Source organism: Lolium rigidum, chromosome 7 (genome assembly GCF_022539505.1).
Source record: "Lolium rigidum isolate FL_2022 chromosome 7, APGP_CSIRO_Lrig_0.1, whole genome shotgun sequence".
NCBI lineage: Eukaryota > Viridiplantae > Streptophyta > Magnoliopsida > Poales > Poaceae > Lolium > Lolium rigidum.
The window spans coordinates 65,904,284-65,920,733 of record NC_061514.1 but is presented as its reverse complement, the minus strand read 5'-3'; the positions used below and the strand labels follow the sequence as shown (position 1 = coordinate 65,920,733).

The 16,450-nt window shown below is 46.6% G+C and overlaps 2 protein-coding genes and 1 non-coding gene across 3 annotated transcripts; 1 reads left to right on the top strand and 2 right to left on the bottom strand.

Moving 5' to 3' along the window:
* Nucleotides 1-685: 685 nt before the first annotated feature.
* Nucleotides 686-758, bottom strand: TRNAV-UAC. The gene has a single exon. It is a non-coding gene; the product is annotated as a tRNA-Val (tRNA).
* A 622-nt stretch (nucleotides 759-1,380) lies between these two features.
* On the bottom strand, nucleotides 1,381-3,701 carry LOC124671471 (cytochrome P450 87A3-like). Its single transcript, XM_047207839.1, has 9 exons — nucleotides 3,502-3,701; nucleotides 3,086-3,410; nucleotides 2,844-2,990; nucleotides 2,461-2,730; nucleotides 2,272-2,373; nucleotides 2,084-2,162; nucleotides 1,822-1,928; nucleotides 1,575-1,705; nucleotides 1,381-1,471 (listed from the first exon to the last, which is right to left on the bottom strand). Exons 1-9 carry the CDS (start codon nucleotides 3,699-3,701, stop codon nucleotides 1,381-1,383), a joined length of 1,452 nt encoding a protein of 483 aa, XP_047063795.1.
* A 3,126-nt stretch (nucleotides 3,702-6,827) lies between these two features.
* On the top strand, nucleotides 6,828-9,839 carry LOC124671470 (protein FAR1-RELATED SEQUENCE 5-like). The gene is made up of 6 exons (XM_047207838.1): nucleotides 6,828-6,985; nucleotides 7,119-7,383; nucleotides 7,496-8,186; nucleotides 8,284-8,741; nucleotides 8,834-9,121; nucleotides 9,210-9,839. Exons 1-6 carry the CDS (start codon nucleotides 6,828-6,830, stop codon nucleotides 9,837-9,839), a joined length of 2,490 nt encoding a protein of 829 aa, XP_047063794.1.
* Nucleotides 9,840-16,450: the final 6,611 nt, after the last annotated feature.

Here is a 16,450-nt window from a genome sequence, read left to right as displayed (position 1 = left end):
GTGCAGCTAGCTAACGAGGCTGGTCAACATACTTGCACTACTCAACGTACACATACCTCTGCGTATATGTAGGCGCTCTGCGTTCCACACGGCCAACACATTCATGTGCGCCGAAAACGTACACGCAAACACGGTGGAACGGCCTGAATTAATTGTGTTGCAGGCCTGCACCTTTTGCAGATGGAGTCTCTTCACGACCAAGCTGCTTCGCGGGCATGACATCGGAAGTGTCCAGTGTCCACGAACATATCGATGGAGTTCTTTTTCATCTTTTTTGACCGGATTCTTCGAGTGAAGATTAAGTCTTTGACCGTATAAAATTCAGATGAGTTACCTTGCTACAGTCGCATGACAGGAGGAGACAAGCGATACTGCCATCATACGTATGTTTCATTGACTAATATTCATTGGGTCGGGAGTGTTTTACTTTATTTATTCATTTGTTTTTGATAGGAAGGAGTGTTTTACCTGTTGGGTCCGTGGCAAGGTTCGTCAGCAATGGATGAATGGGCGGAGTGTGGCCATCTGATTTTTTTGTTTTGCTTTTGATGAGGGGCTCTGAACTTTTGTGTGCGCGTGTGCTTCCAGGCCTGACCAGGGAGACGTAACTCCGAAAAAAAAAGAGGTCCAATGGGCCTGGCAAAGACTGTTTAACCGACTAACCTTAAAAGGCAAAAAAACATTATGCTGCTGCCCAGGATCGAACTGGAGACCTTCAGTGTGTAAGACTGACGTGATAACCACTACACCACAGCAGCTTCGTTGTATAATTAAAGAGTTGTATGCATAACTACTATATTTACAAGTGACATGTCAGCAAGGTGATGGTTTTCAACAAAATTAATGCTAGAACATACTGGCCTAAGGATATAATATGTCCGACACAATCCGTATGCCCTATGGCACTTGTTACATTGTACCGATACCATGCGTCCATGCCTTAATGTTACTAGTAGGATCTTTGGTGACTTGTGTGTTAACTGTACTGATTCATAAAGTTGTTCATGCCACTACCAAACAATTGATAATAAGGCTGCAATAGAGTGTATCCAAGTTATTCAACAGGAGGAGATACAATATATCTGGCTCATGCTTTATTTTCTGTCACACTCTGCCATTGCCTCCGTTTCAAACGAAAAAGCTGGCATCCCCAATTTTTCATTTTATTTTGATTTCTTCTGTAAGCTATTTGTTGGTGTTTTCCTGGCAGGTTGAGGATTTTAATTTACGAGCCTTCCATGTCCACAGAATCAACAAAAGATAAGTAATTCTGCGCAACTGTTATTTCATCCGACAGTATACTAGAGTGATAAAAGCACCAAATGTAACGAGTACTTCTATTCTATGCTTTACTACTGCTATCAGGACAGCCAGCGCTGATTAGTTTTTCTGTCTGATTTGGATGTGGTAACCATCAGGAAATTCTAGCCCAGGAGTCCGTACTATCTTGCCTCCACCTAATTGTATCCACCTGAAATATTTTGAAGAACACGGTGACAAGAAAATGGAAGAGATGTGAACAATTACAAAAATTTGAACCCTATGTCGGGTCGTATGAAAAACAAAATGAGCACCTATATTTGGTGACAAGAAAATGGAGGAAAATGGCCATTTGTAGCTTGCTGAAGTCTGCTCCAACACAGAAACGGATACCTCCTCCAAATGCCATGAAGTTTCTTGACCCACGGTTTATCTCCATTTTGTCCTGTGTGCATGTGGAGCCCCTGTTAACTAAAGTACCAATAACTTGTACGTGGTACAGTACCCTGTATATGCATACAAGGGGTTGGGCTGTTTGATCCTTCACGAATTGAGCGTTACCTTAAACCTTGAAGGGTTGAAGGTGAGGGGATCTGGGTAAATTTCTGGATTCAAGTGTACTGCTAGAGGGCAGACCATCACTCCCCATCCTGCTGGTATTGTATATCCTGTCGGCAGTTTGTCAATGAAAAGTACTCACTTAATTTTCTATTTCTTACTTTGTCAGAATGCATGATTTATATCGTAACATCATAATAAAATGTTTTGGTTCGTAAGTATGAATGCATGATATATCGGTCTTGTGCAGTAAGGACGACCTCACCTCTGAACTGAACATCTTTCAGAGTCTTTCTGAAAATGCCAGGCGCAATGTTGGCTAATCGGACCGTCTCGCTTATGACCTGTAAAAAACAGGAGGTATAAATCAGGAGTAGTGGGTTTGAGTGTGATTAGCAGCAACTCATTTTTGTAAATTTCTGAGAGGAACATGGATTGCATGCTGTCGGCTACCTGGGATGTGAACGCCATGGATTTGTACTCTTTCCATGTGACTGTATCACCATCAGACTCGTTGCCTGTCTGACGCTGGTTCAGAATCGTTTCATGCTCCACCTACAACCAAGCCAAATTCTTAGAACACACAGCTGCTCACTGACCACGCGAGCATGCGGGGGCACACACACACACGTACGTACTCACCGTGAGCTCATCCAGCACGTGAGGATGGTCGGAGATGAGCTTGACGGCCAGCGTAAGCGCCAGCGACGTCGTGTGGAAGCTCGCGAAGAGGAGCAGAAACATCAGGTCCAGCGCCATTCCCTCCGTCAGGACCGGCTTCTCCTTGGTGATCTCTTGGACGACATAGTCGAGGAAGTCGCCGTGGGGCCGTGCCCCTCCTCCGAGCGCCTGTGCCGACTGCTTCCTCTCCTCCAGAACTTGCCGCAGCACCTCCATTGCGCTCATCCGTCCCTGAAAGTGATCCTAAAATTCCTTAATCCCCAACTTGTGCACATAAATATATCGACTTCCAGAATCCAGATACACAGGCGAGGCGAGTATAGTACAGTAGGTAGATTGATCACCTGCATGCATGCGTAGTAAGCTGTCCCTGGCAAGTAGAGCGGGAACGAGATGAGCCCTCGAACGAAGTCGAAGAAGCTCTTCCGTAAAACCTTGGACCTCGACGGCTCCAAGCCGAGCAGCTTGTTCGCGGAAAGCTCGAACACCATCTGCAATTAAACACCGTACGTGAGGAAGCGACAGATCAGAGCTGAAAATTGTGTACAGGCGATCGAACCATAAACGAGATGGACAGGGGTTTTACCGTGGAGACGGCTTCTTTGAGCTCGACGGCCGGCAATGTGGACCAGGTGCAGAGTGAGCTGCAGACGGCGTGCTCGACGTCGCGGAGGATGGACTCCCTGAGGCTCTCCGGACCGAAGAACCTGAGCACCATGTTCTTGAGGTACTTGAACATGGTGCCCTGCTGCTCGCCAACGTTGTCGCGGCCGAGGATCTCCACGAACGAGTCCGGGTACCAGCTCTGGAACAGCTCCCCCTCCTGCTGGAACACCATGTGGTTCAGCTCCTCGTCCGCCGACACCACCACCGGGTGCCCCACCAGGCTCGTCTTGAAGATCGGGCCGTACCTATCTCACACCCCAAAAAGGAAATTGACATAAGAAACTGGCCAGCTAAATTCTCTTGGGCCTCACCCCAACAGAGAACGTGCAGGTGTACCACGCGAGCCGTTGCCGGATGAAGGGAGGAATGTCGAAGGAGGCGTCGGGGGAGAAGAACTGGAAGGTCTCGCCGATGAGCGGGAGGCCCATGGAACCCGGCGGGAGGCGGCCGTTGCAGCGAGGGTTCCTCCACCTGTGCACCGTGTACAGTAGCAGCATCGCCACCGCAGCAAGGGCAGACGCCGCGTAGTCGATCATCTTCTAGGATGGAAGCGCGAGTACCTCAAAGTTGCAGACTTTCTACATGCCTAGGGTGATCGATCAGTTGATCGAAAGACAATGGAGTAATCGGGTAACGGAGGGACACTAGCTAGTTTAGCGAGCACGGTCAATCGGTATGTAATGCGCGCTGGGCAGGATTTCGGGCGTGGTACAGGGGGAGCCGCCCAACGTAAAGGTTGTGACTTGTGAGAAGAACAGTGGTTGCTGAACTCGTTGCAGTTGGTGGCAAGGCTCGAATGTTCGGTTCGGCGGTAGCTTTGAAATCCAGTGCTCTTCCTATATGGGCCTCTAATAAAACGCTCCGAGTGTAATGCGCTCGGGTTCGTTTAATTGCGCTGAAAATCCGACCTAGGCCTTAAGAATACTGACGCAACTAGTAGGTTTTCAAAGGCAAATCTTATTTGACGCCCATAGCTTCGGTAGATCATATATGCCGCACTGGTCGGCGGCTACCAAGCGCCGCACACCCCCCATACTGAAAAAAGTTCAGATTAAAAATGTACAAATTTGAAAAGAAACACAACAAATCAGAAAAAGAAAAAGGAAAGAAAATCAAACAAAAGGCCTAAAAACAACTATGCTGACCCAACACCCAGCATGGGGTATGCGGGGCGTGGCACCTATCGGCCAGGTCGGCATACAGACCCTCGCTCTGGCTTCGGCTATCGCGATGATGCTTACACGAATATCGTGGGTCTCGACCCGTTTACACCAGAGAAGACAACTTTGGAGGAAGAACACGATGCACCATAGAACATGAAGAAAATTCACATTATGGTGGTAGGTTTTGGTGTAGGGAGTTCGTCGGTGATAGGGTATTAGGATTTAGGGTGCGAGGGAAGGCTCGCCAGCACCGGAAAAGGCAGGTGGGAGAGGCCAGGACGGTGAAGGTCTTTTCTCTAGTTGTTGTTTTTTGTATCCTTTAGTTTATTTTTGTTTATATTAGATTTTTCTTGTCTTTCCTTTTCTTATTGGTTTTCCTTTTTCTTTATTTTTATAACATAAATTAATTAATTATTTTTGAATCGTTTGACTATGCATTTCCCACTAAAATGTTTTCTAAAACACATGAATTCAGGAATTTATAAAATGTAAATATGAAAATGTACTTGCTAATGGGCTCCGACAAAAGACCTTTTTGAAATCTATTAAATTAGAGAATCAGGAAAAAAATAAAAATAAATAAAACCTTTTATAGGGTTGTGCCTAATGTGGCCCAAGTTAAAACATGCTCCATCCATAAGCGAAGCTCCCACGAGAGATGCGTGAGCTCGTGTGCGATGTGTCGCCTAAAGAAAGTCGTTCCTAGGAGGTAGTATCTGGACCCATTAACAGGGTGATTTTTTATTTTCTTTCTTGTTTTTTCCAACCCCTTAACATTTTTTAGATGCATGAACATCTCAAAATTTAAGCATTTTTTAAAATAAAATCTGAACATTTTTCAAACTAAACATTTTTTAAATCTAAACTGTTTTGAATTTGAACATTTTAAAAATTATGATTTTTCAAACAAAACATTTTTCAAGTCTGCACATTTTTTAAAAAGTGAACATTTAAAAAATTAGAGCATCTCCAGTCGCGTCCCCCAAATAAGCCGCGGACAAGAAATGGGTAAAAAAGTCATCCAGTCGCGTACCCCAAAGCTAATTAGCGCTAGAGTCTCTACCGGGGACGCCGGACACAAAATGAGGCGTCCACATGCATGCATGCAGCCCCTAGTCCCACATGCTAGTCTCTTTCCCCACTCTTTCTCTCACCTACTTTTCCCACATGGTGTGGTCCCTCTATTAAAATGCATGCATCCGGACGTCGTTTGAGGGACGCGGCTGGGAAGGGTCTCTTTTTTGTACAGATTTTTGGTCTCTTTTTGTCCGGCGCGGTCCCAAACGTGCCCCAAATCACTTGTGCCGGACGCTTTTTGAGGGACGCGACTGGAGATGCTCTTAAATTCTAAATATTTTTCAAAATTAAATATTTTATGAAATCTGAAGAGAGAAGAAGATCCAAAAACCTAGAATAAGGACAAAATACCATAGATGAAACTGTCAAACACTACAATAAAAACCCGCAAAATGAGTGGGCCCAAATCATCGCAGGGGGTGCGCGTATAGGATTTGATACGAGTACAATACTTGATCATGTTTGATTTAAAAAAAAACTGAATTTTTTTACTTCATTTGAAATTACTATTTTTTTAGGTACATATAGGGTGCCCCAAAAATTCCGGTCCGATTTTACTCTTTTGTCCTCCCGCTTCTTCTTGAACCTGGGCAGTTGGCGCCAGCGGGAGCAGAGAATTTTCTTTCGTAGATGAGCACGTCTTGGTCCAAATGTCAGGTTTCTTTGGAACAGATCGATGCTCCCCGGAATCTCCTGCGGTCCTGCCTGCCTCCAACGAGCCATTGTCCCTGAATGCTTTCCACTTGTCCTAGCAGATGTTTGTTTGGTCAGATAGAACTGCATAGCTGGATGTCCCCGGACAGGGCGTTTCTGGTCACGAGCTCAGATGCACTCGTTTTGTGGACCGTTCGTTCTCCTGGGGATGCGGTCCTGTGGGGACAGTACGTGTCAGCGTGTACGACTGGAACAGTGGGTAAACAGGAGTATACGCGTATGTCCCGTGCGGGTACGGCGTCTCTGGCTGGGACGGACGTTGCGGTCGGAGAGACGGATGAGTAAATGTGCCAGTGGCACATGTAGGTAGGATTCGCTGTACCCGCGGCACAGAATCGAGCTTCCCATGTGCGTTAAATGGCGGATAGACTGGTAGGCGCTTTCTCTTTTTGCAAAATGAATCTGAGATAAAAGGGGATCGTTCCCCTAGCGCCGACCGGCGGAAAAGGGGATCGCCGTCGCGGCGAGGGGAAGAGGAATAAGATGGATTTCCCGCTGGATCCGGTGCCAGGGTATGCTCATGAGTGCTTTGTATCTGTATAGAAGTCGTATATAATGGTTGATTCTGTAAGGGTAATGTAGATTGTTCTTTCAACTTGCTATGGTAGGGTGGCGGTGTACGAAGGCGGCGGGGAGAGTTTCGCTCCCCTGGAGCACTATGCGTTGATGCATCGTCCGGGCGACGAAGGATCCGGTGTCGTCGCGGAAATGGTCGCGGCAGCAGAGTCAGCTATGGGGATTCAGACAGGTTTGCTGGGTGGTGAAGAAGGAGGCGTTCAGTCCGGGAGCTGTGCGGCGGGCGACATAGAGGAATCAACACAGTCGGTGGTGCGCCCAGATCCAAAGGCTCCAGGCTGGTTTAAGAGGTACGTCCGAGAAATTGTGGTTGGTTCAGTACAGGGGGTTTGTTAGTTATTATGAGCAGCATCAGACATGGTAGGATAATCACAGGTGGCAAGCAAAGTGAACCTTTTTTTTGTTTGTTCTGGTACTTTTCAGGGTAAGAGTAGGGAAGGCACCACCTGATAGAGCACCTTGCCCAGCTAGACTTGGGGCGCTTGAACAGACCGTGAGAGATTTTGCGGAGAATCCTTCTGATCATGTAATTAAAATTGAGTTGGGCCTAAGTTTTGATTCGTTGAACGAAGCTTATGATCTCTACAATCTGTATTCGTGGGAGAATGGATTTGGTATAAGGTATGGCAAGAGCAGGCTAAATGTGGAGAGGACAAAGTGTATGCAGGAGATCGTCTGCGGCTGCTCGGTGAGTCAAGTTAACTTTTTGGTTTTTTCTTATGAAATAAGCACTGTGAAAATGTTGTCATGTGAGTAGATGAAGGCTGACACAGTGGCAATCCAATAATATGGATTTTCAGGGGAAGCCAGAGAAGGAGCACACAAGGTCTTGCAGGTGTGAATGCCCAGCTATGATTCGGTTGCTCCGGACTGATGACAACGGATGGTTTATTGCTGAGCACCGGGTATCGCACAACCACTCGTTGTCTTTAACTTGTGGCGAGAGGGTTCACTGGCCTTCGCACAAACACATAGACATATACACAAAAAACCTTGTGAAGCAGCTTAGGGAAAACAACATAGACATTGGTAAAGTGTATGCCATAGTGGGAAGCTTTTTTGGTAGTATGGAGAATGTTCCATTCACGAAAAAAACCCTGAAAAACCTATGCGGAAAAATCAGTCGTGATCAGGCTGATGATGATGTACACAAGACGATGCAAGTTTTCTCAGAGATGGCGAAGAAAGATCCTGACTTCACATTTAGAGTACAAACAGATAATGAGGGGCGCATAAAAAACTTGATGTGGGCAACTGGTGCTGGAAGGGCACAGTATAAATATTTTGGAGATGTTCTGACCTTCGACACGACATACAAGACCAATTTGTATGACATGCCATTTGGGCTGTTCGTCGGGGTTAATAATCACTTCCAGAGCATTATACTGGCTGGGGTGATGGTTAGGGATGAGCAGTTGGAGAGCTTCGAGTGGGTTTTCTCAGAGTTTGTAGCAATGATGGGAGGCAGCCCTCCACAAACTATTTTGACAGGTTAAGTACCTATTGTCGTTTGTAATGAGCTTGTAGTTGCGGCACATTAGGAATAAAGTTCATGTCTATATCTAACCCTACTGTACCCAAATTGCAGACCAGTGTAGGGCCATGGAGGTCGCAATAAAGAATATATTGCCGAGCACAGCCCACAGGTGGTGTAAGTGGCATGTGCTGAAGAAGGCGAAGGAGTGCCTTGGTACACTGTACACGAAGAGAAATGAGTTCAGAGCCGAGTTTCACAAGGTAATCAACCACATGATTACGGTCGAGGAGTTCGAGACTGCTTGGAAGATGCTGGTTGAGAAGTATAACCTCCAAAACCATCCGTACATGGTTCAGCTCTATGAGATCCGAGATAAATGGGCAAGCCCGTACTTCAAAGGAGTTTTCTGTGCTAAGATGACAACCACACAGCGCAGCGAGAGCGCGAACAACATGTTGAAGACCTATGTTCCACCGGCGTGCCCAATGCACATGTTTGTGAGGCATTACATGAGGCTACAGTTCGACAGAGATTCAGCTGAGTGTGCTGAGGAAAAGCGGACACGTCTGGTGAGTGCTTTTGGGTCTACATTATCTTACTCTTCTGCTGTATGGCCCCTGCAGTTATATTGTTGAGTAACATATATCTAATTCTTTGGCAGGCGCGGCCCCTGCTAAGAGTGAATCGAGCCTTCGAACGGCACGCGAGCAAGATATACACGAGGGCAATGTTCGAGAAGTTCGGGGAGATCCTTTATGAAGCAGGATACTATGAGGTTGAAATGGTGGAGTTTGGGAAGATATATATTGCAAAGAATATACAGGCTGATAAAAGGGAACAATGGAGCAGGGTGCGATTCAGAGTGACCGTCGCAGAAAACAGGGACGAATTCGACTGCGAGTGTGGCCAGTTCCAGCACATGGGTTTGCTGTGCTGTCACATATTGAAGGTGAAATGGTTTACATGGTTGTTTCTATTTGTTTCATAGCACAAAGCTCCGCTGAGCTGGGATGGTAACATGTATTGTATGAATGCAGATCATGGATCACTTGGATGTGAAGGAAATACCTGAGAAGCACATAAAGAAAAGATGGACGGTGGATGCAAGGGATGTACTACCAGATCACTTGGCACACTACCAACGAGACCAACTAGCAAAGGGCACTTTCACTTTCCGACACTCGAATCTATATATTCAAGCCATGCAGCTGGTAAGGCTGGGTGACACGTCGGTAGAGTCGTACGAGAAGCTTATGGACATTTTCAAAGATGCACTTGTAGTAATGCAGCCGTACGGAGAGCAACCAGACGGACTTGGCCTGGAAGAACAGCTAAAGGATAAGCAAAAACAGGTGCAAGCTTCGGCGGGGGTACGAGCCGGTGGGGTAACACAGTCGGAAACTGGAATTGATGCTCTGCGGGCGCCGTCGAAGAAGCGTCCTGCTGGCAGACCAACAAATAGCAGAGACAAAGCACCGTACGAGGGGACAAGCAAGCGAACAAGGTTCTGTACGATATGCAGAAGGCCAGGGCACAAAAGCACGACTTGCCCTGATAGAGGGGACCTGCCGAAGAAGCCACGAAGGGCGGGGAGATGCACAGTTTGTGGAGTTGAAGGGCACAGGAAAGACACTTGTCTGAAGCCCAGAGGGCTAGAAGGTTGCTGATGTTGAGAGTGAATATGAAGATTTAATATGGCTTTGTGGCCACATGTTGTACTTTAGTAAAGTTATATATTAATACATGGGTCATAGATTCTATACCTTTTAGTTTTGTTGTGGTGATGAGGCGATGGTAAATGTGATAGATACTATAAGATGATTTATGTATTGGGTGTAGAGTTGGCTGTAGTAGTCATGTGTGTGAATTGTAAACTGGAATAATGTTTGTGGACTTAGAACTTTTCATTTGTGGGTGCTGTAGTTTAAACATGGTGACAAGGATTTGCATTTTGAGTTTTTTGCTGACATGCTTTGTGAGACATGGTGTGTGCAGTGTGTCAAACTGTGAAGTCAGGTCAGTGGGCTGTAGTTTCAGCTTGTCAGTTCAGTTTTGGTAGAAATGTGGTTTTGGAATTGAATGTGCTGCATGGTACTAGCTTGTGGGCAGGTTTCCTTGGACACATGGCCACTGACGTTTTCAAATTTTGAATCTGTGTTTGGTATCGGATTTCAAATTTCGAGCTAGGCTGGTGCTGGAGGGCTTCGGCTATTTAAGGCCAAGCTTCTTTGGTTGGACCAGCAGCATGCGCATAACCAGCTTTGCAAGAAACACTTTGGGGGAGTGCCTGAAGCAGCGAGATGGCACCTGCAGCAAGTTCTCTTTGCACGCAGGCGCGGCTGGTGCTTGAGGTGAGCTCTGGTCATGGCGAAAAAAAGGTTAAGTTTCCTTTCTTCGGTGTGAGATTTGCTAACCGATTTTACCTTTGCTTCCGGATAACAGGGATCCGATTGGAGGAAGGGGAGGGACGAAAGCGGTTCAGTTGGAAGAGGAGGCCTCCCGGACCGGAAGGAAGTTGTCGACGTGGCTGAGCTGAAGGAAGAAGATTTGAAACCAGCGAAGGCAGAACCCATCAGCGTACCTAATGAGGTCAGTTGGCCTACATCGTTGACCCTTTTTTTTTGATGTGCAAGCCATCTATGAACAAGCAAAAATAAATCTAGGTTTATTGTCTGCAGGTTGTTGGTGTTGATTCGAGTGGACTTGGGGCTGAATCTGAAGAAGGGTTCGGCGAGCACGATCCGCTGGCTGATCAGGATGATGCAGATGAGTGGCTGGACTTTGAAGAGGGTGATGAGTCAGGGGTTTGGGACAGCGGATGCTCCTGCAGCGAGGAAGAGGAAGACGATGAAGTTTCGAGCCCACCGGAGAAGAAGATGAAGTTTGACTACTAAATGTGGGCGAGGAAAGAGAGCAAAAATGCCTGCAGCTAGGAAAATTAGTACTTTGGTGTTGTATCCGTGCGTGTGTTGTAGTCAACCTAGTTTAGTTGACTGTGTGTTAGCAATAATCAAGTAGTTTAGAGTAGTTGTGCGGTGCCATGTGGGTGTCTCGTATGGCTGAGCAACATGTGCCTAGGGATTGATTACTGTAGTTGTGTTAGTTGTTACTGTTCCTCTCGGCCAGACCGTATCTCTGGTTCGCACAGCGAAAGTACTTGTTTTATGGCTCTTTCTGCGTGGGGATCGGACGACATCCTCTTTTTTTGGCATGATGCTGAACTTTCCATGTTACTACATTGGGCCCTGTCCCAGATGGAGGAAGAGATCTCTGTCCTGAGTGGTCCAAATGCAGCAACTACTGTAGCCAAACAGGATTACGCAACTCCTTTTTGCCCCCTCACTCGGAACTGGAGTGCAGATGGTCTCGGTTCCATTTGTTGATATTACCGATTTTTAGTGGGAGCATATGTGCTGCCGATGGCTAGGTTAAATTTAACATGCAGTCAAATAAATCAAGTTTTTTGGGTCATTTTGCATCCATGTTGTGTCGATCTGCGTTTCTTAACAGGGATTAGATGCTTGGTTTGACCAACGGTTCCTGCATTGGACCAAACAGTGCGGCCGGAATCTTGTAGAAGGGGAGTGCGCGGGAGAAATCCCGCCACCGCACAAGGGAATTAGTGAGCAGTAGCGTAATTGTGCTGAAAAAAGAAAGTGAAAAATGAAAACAGTGTTGCTTGAACAGTGGTCACTGACAGCTTAGCGGTGGTTCAAGGCAGCTTTATATTTACTGCTCCCCTCTATCTCCTAGCTGAACTCGCCGCTCCTGCCATTTCCACCTCTTGTCTGAACCACAAAAAAGCTGAGTTGATCTAGGTCTTCGGCGATTTCGAAAGGAGGTGGATGCGAAGTTCTTTGTGGCGGTGTGCTCTTGGAAGGTACGATTCTTGCGTTCAAACCTGGTTGGCATCGTTCTGTATGTAGAAATAAATTGATTTGGGCAGTGGGAAATTTTTTTTATCCCCGTTGTTGTGATTTCTGAAGGTCGAGGTGAGAGCTAATGCCGCGGTCGTCGGCTAACCAGACGAGGGGAGGGAAGGCGAAGCGGGAAGACGATGAGGCGAGCGGATCTGGGAGCAAGAAGCAACGCGCAGCGGCCCCTGACGGAGGGATGGAGGTGGAAGAGGCAATGGCTGCCCAGTCCTTCCGCAGCGGTTTCTCCGTCACGGGGATTCTGGGCATCGGCAGCCATGTGTACCCGCATGTGGAGAGCACGGGGCTTGCCAGCCTTCTAACACTGAGGTACTCTGGCACGATTGACCGAAAGTTTTATGCCGCTCTGCTGGCAAAGATGGATACGAGGATGATGACGCTGCCGTTCCCTGACGGAGCTGTGAGGCAAGTCAGTGCATCCGAGGTCGGAAGGTGCCTTGGGCTCGTTTCTGGCAAGAAGCCAATAGATATACGAGCGCCGAGGCACAGATCCCGTGTGGTGCAACGAGTGCAGGAGCTCATGGATATGGATGTGAACAAGTCGGGTACAATCTCGGTGGAAGACCTGAAGAAAGTTCTACAGATCTGCAGTACAGGTAAACTATCAAAGAAAGTTGGGGAGGCCGTGAAAGTAGCGTACACGTTGCTCGTGTGCGCGACGTTCCTGGCGCCAAGGCAGACGGTGGCATCGGTACCAGAAGAGTTGTTGTCGTGCGTGCTAGTCCCTGGCCGAATCGGACAGTACGACTGGGGGCAGTACGTTGTAGATCTGGTGAAGGAATCGGCGGAGAAGCTGCAGGCCGACATAGCAGACCAAGCGAAGACCCCGGTGCTAGCAGGTTGCAGCTTGTTCGTGCAGGTATGCCCAATGCTGTCATCAGTAAGTCTACATTGTTGTTTCCCTGTTGGAAAATTGTTTACTGAATGAGTTGATGCATGCAGATGTTCTACCTTGACTGGGTTGATTTTGGCAAGCTGAATGTGCCACACCTATTTGTGCCTAGAGTGGCTTTCTACACTGCCGAGAAGTTGAAGGAATTAATCAAGATCTTTGCTGACAAGAAAACAACATTGCAGGTTAGGAGTAGACAGTAGGTACACTGCAGAAAACATGATCAGGTGATTTATGATAGGATCTAACTGTAAGTTTTCCATGCAGACTAAATCAGAGGGATACCTGAAGGGAGAGAAAGAAGTATTGCATCCTTTGATTCTGCCAAGCAACACTGCGCTAAACAAAACTGAGGTATGTGCAAAATACAGTGTGTGTGCTATGTTTAAGTCCTGGTATTGTACAATATGAAGCTTACAGTGTGGGTGCAGTTACACATAGTCTGTTGCTGTCTTATGAGATATGTACCGAATAAAAGGTTACACGAAACGGTATTAAACTAGGATACAATTAATGGTGGATTAAACTAGGCGTAGGGATGGAATTTAGTTGGTACCCTTTAATAAGTTGTTGGGTTTATTACAAGTCATGGTGAAGCAAGGCTCGATGTAAATTAACAGACTGCAGGTTCACTGTAAAAAAAATGTATTCTTTGCAAATCAGATGTAGCAATGGTGAAACGTTTCTGTTGAGTGGCTAACATGTTTTTTGCTGCCGTTAGGTCAAGGGGAAAATTACTGCAGTGGTCAGAGACAATGTTATGTGTATGATGAAAGATGCCGTGATAACATATGCCGCTGATGCTGCAAATCTACCAGCTGACCATGGCATGGAGGAACAATCAGAGTTAGTGAACAACCTGTTTGCACGTTTGGGGATTGAAGAGGAAGCAATTGTGGAGAAGTTTGTCAGCATGCTCCTGCCAGAGCATGAAGAGGAAGCTGATTCTGCTATGACTGGTGAGTCTGGACTTTATATATTGTTTCTTCTATTGAACTGTTGTAGATATTTCATGATGTTCAGGTGAAAACATCTTTTTAATTTTAAAAGATGTTGTGCAGGTAAAGGGCAGGGCATGAGGAATGCGGGAGCTTTGCAGATCAGGGAAAATGTATCAAACAAGTTGGTTGCTGGTAAGTGCCATAGAATTTCTGGTGTGTATTTTTAATCAAACATGGAGCTATATAGTAATTATGACACGCTTCCAGCAGTGGGAGAGGCTGCTGGTTCAACGGTGGCTGTTAGTCCGACAGTGGGTGCACGTGTTGGAAATGTGGATAGAGGAAAAAAGCCAATGGTGAATGAAGCAGAGGATGATTCTTCTGATGAAGATGAGAGCATGATGGAGCGAGATGCTCGGATGGCTAGGAAATGTCAGCTGGAAGAGTGTAGGGCAGGTATGGAAAATGTGCATGATTTGTTCTGATGCCACATAGGAAAATTGATGACTTGATCCATCTGACTAGAGTATTCTCTTTCTGACTGAAGCTGGCATCACGGTAGGCGAAGCGATACACTCTGCTGAAGGATATAAAACATGTGCAGGTACATTCAATCAAACCATGTATGATAAATTGGTTTATCGATGTTTGAAATGGCAGAACTGCTTATTTAGGTGAGAAGTAATTTGTTGTCTTCTGGAGCAGGTCATGATCAAAGTGGTGGGCAGGGCGTAGTGGATGGTACTTTGGAGCATGGTGATGGCAAGGTCGGAACACATGTTCGTGAGGAGGGATGCGATGAAAGAAACTTCATCACTGAGGATGACATTTCAAGCAATGATGCTCCAATACCAGAAAATACAGTTGCGGACGCAGCTGCTGTGATGGCAGCAGTTACAGATAACATTGTCCAAGCCGATGCTGCAATATTGAGGGCTATGGAGAATCTAGAGGGCAACACCGGTAAAAAGATCCTTAGTTTTTTTTTGATAATTCACTTCGTACTTGCGCTGAAATTTAACTTAGGTGCCACTTTTGTTCGGTACTAGACCGGGAAGTCGTCGACCATGGCGGTGGCATGGACGTTGATGGTGCAGATGACATGGACATTGATGGGCCGGACTTCATGTCTGGGAATTCATACAATGTATCGTACTGGGTTGCTGTCATAGAAGGTAGTAAATTAGTTATTGCTTTGTGGTGTGCATCCGTTTACAAAAAATATATGATTGGGCATTAATGTTCATAATGCTGGCAGGGTGTGGATTGGTAAGCTCTGCTCCATTGGGTGGAGAGGACATGGACATTGATGTTCCGCAGTTCACGGATCGGGCAATGTACACCTACTCCCACTGGGTTGCCGTCATAGAAGGTACAAAAATATATGATTGGGCTCCATTTTCATATACACATTATTGTGGTAGTGTAAGAATAACATTGGACGGCTCGTCACAGGCTATGGATTTGTGAGCTCTGGTCCCTTGCACGGAGATGATGCGACGGAAACGGGTGGAGATGCAACAAGTGAAACAGGTAGGAGAGGAACGAAGCGTTCCGTCTGTACTGTAAGTAGTTTTAGGGGAAAGAGGGTGCGTTTCTGTGATGACATAATAATGGTAGATGCACCAGGAGTGTTGTTTGAACCATTGGCAACGATGCCACCTGTGGCGGTGCAAACTAGTGCGGAGGAAGCACCGGCACTCCAACTTGGTAAATTGTCCATTTACTAACTTTTGGTTCAGCAGCTATTCTAGATTTTTTTTTTCACAAGTGTGTTGATATATATTTAAACTACTGAGCAGGGTACGAGGTTGGCGAGCCTTCGTCGCCACCAGCTGAGACCACCGACAACACACTGGTGACTGTCCAGGAGCTGCCTGCAGTTGCAGCTAAGCCCACTATGGGGTCGTGTTTTGGGGAGAAGCATCCAATAGAGTTTTATAAGGCACACGCGGTGCCCCACCCCATAGCCGTCGCCCAGTTCTACGACAGCATGATGAGTTGCAAGCAAGGGGAGCTGGACAAGTGAGATCAATCTTTGCTTTGTCCCGTTAACTTATATGAGAGAATGTATCGAACTGTGTTTCAGCATTGTTGCGCGTGGCATAACTGAATGTGTATGTGTTCTCTTTAGGAAATGGTTCAGGCACAGGAAGCCATGGATGGTCGTGCTTACTGGTAATACATTCCGGGATGCGTACCGCCCCCGAGGGGAGGTTGAACCGACTGACTGGTGTGCAATCGAAAGACTGGTGTGGGAACAGGAGAAAAAAATCTACGGAGATAGCCCGGAGCGCTACAGGGCAATAATGCCGCTTCAGTTAACAGTAAGTAATTCATGTGTCTCCTATGTGAAAGCAAACTAGACGGTGAATGGGTATGATAAAAGTGTGGGTTGAATTAATTGCAGCAAGAGCTCGCTGAGGACCTAGAGGACATTGATCTCGAGCTTGTGAAGAGGATTTTGTCTCCAGAACAAGTAGGCTGCAAGATACAATTTGCCAAGAAGG

Coding starts and splice junctions, on each gene's coding strand:
- LOC124671470 (XM_047207838.1), top strand. CDS start 6,828: ATGGTCGCGGCAGCAGAGTCAGCTATGGGGATTCAGACAGGTTTGCTG. Junction 7,384..7,495: donor AGATCGTCTGCGGCTGCTCG/GTGAGTCAAGTT, acceptor ATGGATTTTCAG/GGGAAGCCAGAGAAGGAGCA. Junction 9,122..9,209: donor TGTGCTGTCACATATTGAAG/GTGAAATGGTTT, acceptor GTATGAATGCAG/ATCATGGATCACTTGGATGT.
- LOC124671471 (XM_047207839.1), bottom strand. CDS start 3,701: ATGATCGACTACGCGGCGTCTGCCCTTGCTGCGGTGGCGATGCTGCTA. Junction 3,411..3,501: donor ATCCGGCAACGGCTCGCGTG/GTACACCTGCAC, acceptor GGTGTGAGATAG/GTACGGCCCGATCTTCAAGA. Junction 1,706..1,821: donor TCAACCCTTCAAGGTTTAAG/GTAACGCTCAAT, acceptor ACATGCACACAG/GACAAAATGGAGATAAACCG.